General features: G+C 37.6%; 1 protein-coding gene across 1 annotated transcript in view; it reads left to right on the forward strand.

The window, feature by feature from the left end:
* Nucleotides 1-6,525, forward strand: part of LOC126210480 (DNA repair protein XRCC1-like) — a 60,921-nt gene extending 54,396 nt beyond the window's left edge. The window contains exon 14 of the mRNA XM_049939713.1: nt 6,236-6,525. Within this exon, the coding sequence (XP_049795670.1) occupies nt 6,236-6,340 (105 nt within the window). The 3' untranslated portion in view covers nt 6,341-6,525. The remainder of the gene's footprint in view (nt 1-6,235) is intronic.
* The last annotated feature ends 686 nt before the right edge of the window (nt 6,526-7,211 follow it).

Below are 7,211 nucleotides of genomic sequence, written 5' to 3' on the forward strand. Positions count from 1 at the left end.
ATGTTGTTTTCTTGAGAAAAGGTATTTTTAAAAAAGCTTAAATGTGGCCTTAAACTTGTTGTATGTTTCATTGGTATCATTTAAGATAAATATAGATTAATGTGAAATCAGCTATTTAAGTTAGTGGAGTTGCTGGTTTATATTGAACTGGTCCCTTTTACACTCTCCAATGAAAATACTTTGCAAATCTGATTATCAAATACTTCACTTATATAATTATGTGAGGAGACGAATACACAGTTTTTGAGGTCATTGGGCCTATTGATGATGATCCTGATTCCCCTTTTCACTCTATGAATCTAAAGTTTCCGCTGAGACTTGTGTTCTCCATTGCAACTGATGGGGCCATTCATCCATTCATTAAGTACTGCAGAACTGGTTAGATGTGACAACGTTTCTACTGTGGACAGTGGCGTTTGTGTGCGTGTGTGTGTGTGTGTGTGTGTGTGTGTGTGTGAGTGTGTGTAGTGGTATATCCTTTACTAGCCCCCCCCTCTCTCTCTCTCTCTCTCTCTCTCTCTCTCTCTCACACACACACACACACACACACACACACACCAATAATTAAAACTTACGAATGACATGGCAAAAATTACAATTTTTTTGTGATCTGTAAGTTGAAGCAAATAAAATGCTCAAGAGGATGCACAAGAGAAAATCATTTTTTACCACTTGAATTCTCAACATTTTTTCTTTTCACATTTTGGTAGATAGTTGGTATGCTTGTTCTTTTCTGCCCCTTTTAGAATTTTGATTACACGAAGCAATAGGTGCCTCTGTGATGAAGTCATCGTGATACAGTGCTTACTCAGAAAGCTTGAAACTGTAAATGAGTGCCGTTGCTGAAAGGAAGGTGTTGAGTCCAACTTCTCTGTTTAAATGAAACTGTAATGAATAAAAAGGAGCTAGCAAGGGGTATTGGACCCGACCACACCCTGAAATCTTGCCTGTGGTGACAGACTGATCTATGGTGTAGCCCGAGTTCTGGGTTAGGTTGGAAGGTGATTCTTTGGTTGTTAGTTAAAAGTTGTGGCAACAGATTCACCTGTGGCAATTCCTAATGTTTACATTCCAAATATATTTAATGGATTTTGGTGTATTTGATGAACCTTTCGCATAAAAAATAAAATTGCAAGATAAATTCTGAGAACCTGTATCAGATAATGGACGTAGATGAGTATTTTGATGCATACTACATACATATTTGTTATATGAATTACAAGAAATGCAGAGGCGGTGGACGCTACAGCGTAGAGTGCGATAGTGATCACCAACACCCCGCCCCTTTCCCCTTGCCAGCCTCACAAGAAAGTAATGTAGATTAAATATTCATGTGTTTTGCAATTTGTAATAGGAGCATGTTTTGAGAACTTAGCTTTTATTTGTTTTGAGATTGTACATGATGATTTGTAACTTAATTTATGGCTGAAAGTAATTCAGATTAAATTCTGATCCAAATGTCACAATGATGATTTGTGGGCCTTTGAATATTTTAAAATCATGGATAACAGTTGGTATACTGCAGTGTTGAATATTCTTCCTCCTGGGAAATTTGTTTCAATGATGGGGTTGTATTCTCTATTGATGTCATGCGCATGCAGCTTAATTATATGTGTCCCTGTAATTGTCACAGATTAAATGCTCTTCATTTCACTAGACTAATTGAAGTATTCAGATATAAACAACTCACCAGAGGCAACCCAAATAATACTATTGATGCAAAACAAATGTCAGTATTCTGTTCCTTCTGTTTGTAAATGTATGTCATATACTATAGCTTAATTATGTCATGGGTTAAAAGACTACGTAATTGTGGGTAGTCTCAATTGCCCCACCTTGCATGTTTTCCTTGGGTGTGATTTCATTCTCAACATAAAATATGTCACGAGACACAAGCAATATGCTTCCATGAATGTGATATTGAAGTAGTCTTTTTCACTTGGATACTCAATAACATTCTCTACTCACTGTTCTCATGTCTGTAAGTTAAAACCCTGTGACACACGGTCTTTATGAAGCCCTGTATATGCTCATTAAATGGATCACAGATGTCGAGGAATGTGCAATATGAGTTGTTGATTTTGACCAGTGACATGGAAAACATGACAAACGCAGTAGACAATGTGGCGACTATAACATGACGTTATTGTCTATTTGTTCCTTCAAACTAACTGAGCTACAGATCAGTCTGTTAGCATAACCAGCCTTTTTTAGTATCATCTTCGCTGGCTTTTCAGTCTGTCGCCAAGTTTTTGTTTTTTACTTTTACATTTGTTGGCTTCACCAACTAAAAACAAAACCATGAATATATGCATCAAAAGGTGTCATGACATCAGTCATTAACATTACATCACTAGCCAAAGCCGCCAGTTTGTATCGATCATTCCTCTTGACTCTGCATACTAACATGAAAATTAATAATTAGTGAGTGGTGTAATGTATTATGTGAGAAATTTTATCCTTAAATACAGTTTCACTGTCATCAGAAAATATGTTTGATTTCATTACTGAGAAAGAGCATTGTGCATCTGTTTGAAGGAAGGCAGGTGTTAGTATGAATTTAGTGTGTTGCACATATGCTACTAATAAGTGTGACCTGTTACAGTTGCATGCATAATGAGAGGATGTGAGGATACCATATTACTACCGATTTAAGTTGGGTATATATAAGAATCTGCAACATGCTTCATTTGAAATAATCAAACAAAAACAAAAATCTTGTTCGTCTAATTGGGGACACTCTGGCAATACACTGCCTTGGGCCTTGTATAACTTCACAAAATTTGAAGTCGCCTTCATTTGTGCCATCCAAGAGTCAACACTAAACACAATCTGTAGGGTGTAGTACACCATTGTCATCTAAATTATATAGCTGAATGATGTAGTGCAGATCCTTTATTGTCGTTAAGTCTCTCTTGTATAACTAATGATACGAAGTATCACTGAAGACTGAAGCATGAATAACAGAAATGAGCACCATGTACATGCAAAGGATCATGGCAGCGAGACCATAGAGACCTCTGTCGGTTTGCATGGTTGTAGAACATCCCCACGTTTGCTACCCATAGATGCCAGTCGAGCTTTTGCGCAAGTTTCTATGTTTTGTTGTGATGACAAATTGTAGTCAAGTTTCGTTTAGTGACATATTCGTAAACAAGTTAACATTGAACACTCTTCTGGTGCATACTAAGGATGTGTCGAGGAAATGTGTTCAAAATATCTTGAAATAAATAATGAAGTTATTTCTGGTGGAGTAAAACGTGTGGTGATGGTATCGGGACTAGTGACACACTTTAAGAGACAAACACAGAATTGTTCAAAAATTTAGGAAGGAATACTCGAAAGCATGGCCCTGTATACTGCGCTCCCCCAAATCTACGTGTTTTTCAGTGTGTGTAGCCAGGATTTTCTATCTGTGCATGGTGAAAGAGAAGATTGACACAAACACATGGCTAGCAAAATTCATTAAGATACAGGTAAGCTGAGGGACGCAAACAAGAATTTAACAATTTTTACTAAATCCTCGAAAGATGAAAGTTTGATAACAAACACAAAGTTGTTGAGCACAACTTGAGTTTAGCATGCAGTGACCATCCAGGAAGTTTGTTCAAGAAAATGTTCCCCGGTTCGAAAATAGCCTCTGAGTATGGTTGTTCAAGAACCAAAAAGGGAATGTTAGTTAAAAGTGTGGCTTCTATAATTGAGGGAAAGGTAACAAAGTCAATGAAGTGCCAGCCCCTTGCCCTGGCAACAGATGGCAGTAACGATACAAATGACGAAAAACTCTACCCAGTAGCTGTGTCGCTTTTTGATGCCGAAACCATGCAGATTAACTGTAACTATCTCGATTCGAGAATCCGACGACAACACAGGCAAAGGAATATTCAGTGTTTTGGATAATGAACTAAAGAAGTGGGAGATTCCATGGCATAACTACGTAGGTTTCTCATGTGACAATGCAAGTAATTTGACTGGTGTTTCCAAAGGCGTAAGTTGTTTTATTTGTAAAGAAAATACCAATATTCACGTTTGAGGCTGATTGTCATCTTGTACACTTAGCTGCTGAAAAGGGCTGGAATGGTCTTGTAAATATCAATACTGAGCAGTTTTCAATTGACATTTTTTATTACTTGCTAAAGAGTTAAAGGAGGCAAAATGCTTTAAAGCTATGATGACAAGTCTTTGGTGAAAAAAGACACAAAATATTGGCGTCTGTTTCTACCAGGCGGTTGTCTGTGCTACAGCGTGCATTAAGGGTCTTAGAACAGTGGAACTCTTTAAAAATGTTCCTCTGTGAGTAGTATCCTGATAAGGCCACCTCAAAATTTCTACAAGTTAAGGCACAGTTTGAAAATCCGTCGCCCGCATCTCGTGGTCGTGCGGTAGCGTTCTCGCTTCCCACGCCCGGGTTCCCGGGTTCGATTCCCGGCGGGGTCAGGGATTTTCTCTGCCTCGTGATGGCTGGGTGTTGTGTGATGTCCTTAGGTTAGTTAGGTTTAAGTAGTTCTAAGTTATAGGGGACTGATGACCATAGATGTTAAGTCCCATAGTGCTCAGAGCCATTTGAACCATTTTTGAAAATCCGTCTAATAAACTTAATCTTTTGTTTCTCAGCTCTGTTCTTCCACTTATCAACTCCCTTAAATGTGTTCCTCCAACAAGAGGCCGCACTTATTCATAAACTTCATTCAGAATTCAATAATCTTTTCAGTGAACTTTATTGTCCACTTTATGAAAGCATCCACAGTTCCATAGTCTGATAGTAATTTGCCTCATACAACATTTCGGTCGGGCAAATAATAGAAAAATGACAGTGAGTTGGTCATTGGAGCAGACACGAGGGCTTACATTAAAGGAAGTTCCTTTAGAGGAAGCTACATTGAAAAATTTTTATTCAGATGTCATACTGTTCTGTACAAAAATATGTGAGTACATTGTCAACAAGTAGCCAAATAAAGATACATTTCTTCAGCATACTAAAGTCGACGAGAGTTCAGTCCGTGCTAATTTTATACACTCTCTTCTGAAAAGGATGAGAAGGCTGACAGAATTCAGTATGAGACTTCAGAACTCACTGATGTTTCAGAAGTAAGAAAGTACTCTTCACTGAGTAAGCTAATGATAGCTGTTCTTCTAGTACCACATTGTGATTTGCCAATGGATCGAGTTTTTAGTTTGATGAGGAAAAACAATACAGAATTTCATGCTGATATGAACACAGAACTGTTAAGTGGTCTGTTAGTGCAGAGGATGCATACAATTTCGAAAGATGCAGCATGTCACCAGTGTACTTTCAGCAAACAAGAGCTGCTAGCTGCTATGGGGGCAACTAGAGTATTCCATTCAAAAAATGATTCTTCAGTTGTACTTCAGAGATATAGTGCAGATCAATTGTGTGTTGGTTTTTCAATAATTTCTGATTTAGCGATGCATCAAAAATATCCTGCCACAACCCCCTCCCACTCCTTGCATTATCTGGTGCATTACTTATTGGCTTTCTTAAAAGTTGGCATCTCTGCACACATCATTACACATTCAGAACTTCTTCTTCTTCTTCTGAGGTGGAGGAGGGGATGAAGAGTAGGAGTAGGAGTTGTCAAGCATATATACTATCAGGTTATGTTTTTTAATTTTATTATCTCTTAATTCTTTAATTTTTTACATTGTGGTGTAGATGTTCACAGATTTTTTTATGGCTGAATATTCCAATCCTTCATGCGCCACATTAAGACTGAATGTTGGGTAATGTGATTCATTTCTCCTTCTAGTGTTATATTTACAAACATCACTGTTCACTGTTGTTTTCAAACTTCATAGGCGAATAAATTGATGTATTCTTGCAAAAATGTTTGTTTGTAATTAACACATAAATCAATTCTGTAGTAAATTTTTAAAATAGTTTATAGTTTATGTACTGCAGTAATGATTTTAAATAAATGCAAAGAAAATTAGTAAAATGTTTTAGTATAGCTTGGTTTTATTTCTTTCCCTGTCTAGTAGAAGAATTGAGGTAGACAAGTAACCAGGCAGTGACTCGTTGAAAAATAAAAACATACTTATTTCCGAATTTTGTGTTTTCTTTGTCAGTATCAGATGACTTTATTTTCTCTCATAGAAAACGATAAGCGCTTAATGCTTCTGCTAAGTAGATCAGTAGATGCATCTCTCGTGCACGGCTGCCGTATGTAAGTTTGTGTGAAAGCTGCAATCACTGATAATTTTTGTCACGTTGCAGTTGAAATTCGACCACAGCAGATGTACGGCAGTGAGGCCAGCGTGGGTGTGGGAGTGCAATGACACTCGCAAACTCGTGCCCACGGCTCCGTACGAGCTTGAGTAGCCGAAGTAAAGCGGAGCTCGTCGTCAGGCTGCAGGCAGTCACTACCTCGTCCAAAAGATCTTACCTGCCATTTTTATTGACAATTGTCTCATTAATTTAAATGGATGAATGTTTTTATTCATATGTGATACTTTAATATTGCAGTGTACTTGATTCCGGTGTTATTAAAAGACTCTTAGATTTGGTCTTCTTTTTTAATTTCCTTAGTCCCATTAAGAAGAGAACCTACCATTTCATGGATAAGTTTATACAACATCAAATTTACTTATATATTTATTTATTTACATTCAGGAGGTGAATCTCTAAATACTGCCAAGAGACATCCACAAAAGTATATATAACTGTCCAAGTTTTTGAAATTGTTTGTTCCTTCCTGAGGGCAGAAAAAGGGATAGGTTATTGAAAGGGGAGGATGGCAGAGGTTACTTGGAGCTGATGTTGAGAGGGCGGCAGCTGTGGCAAAGGTTAGGGGAGACGAAGCTGAAAATGGGGAGTGTGTTGCACTTTTATGAGTGTCTACCAGTAGTACATACAAGGAGAGGTCCCCAGTGGTGGGACTGATGTTTTGAAATAGTCTGTAGAATTATGCTGGTTAAGGTTCAAGGAATCACATCCTGCCAGCCATTCTCCCTGGTGGGCCCTCGTTTGCAAGTAATCAACGTAAAAGATTTTGGAATTTCGTGCGATACTCGACACCCTTAAAAATATGCTAGTTTCATAGTGTAAGGTTAAGCTGCTATCTTTACATGCAAAAGGTTGTGGCTTCAAATCTGGTCAGATGCTTTGAAATTTTTATTTTTAAATCCTTATCAAAATCACTTAGTCATTATTTTTTCAATTAATTGGTTTAAGTGCAGTTTTTTTTCCTAAT

The sequence above is a fragment of the Schistocerca nitens genome, chromosome 10, assembly GCF_023898315.1.
Source record: "Schistocerca nitens isolate TAMUIC-IGC-003100 chromosome 10, iqSchNite1.1, whole genome shotgun sequence".
NCBI lineage: Eukaryota > Metazoa > Arthropoda > Insecta > Orthoptera > Acrididae > Schistocerca > Schistocerca nitens.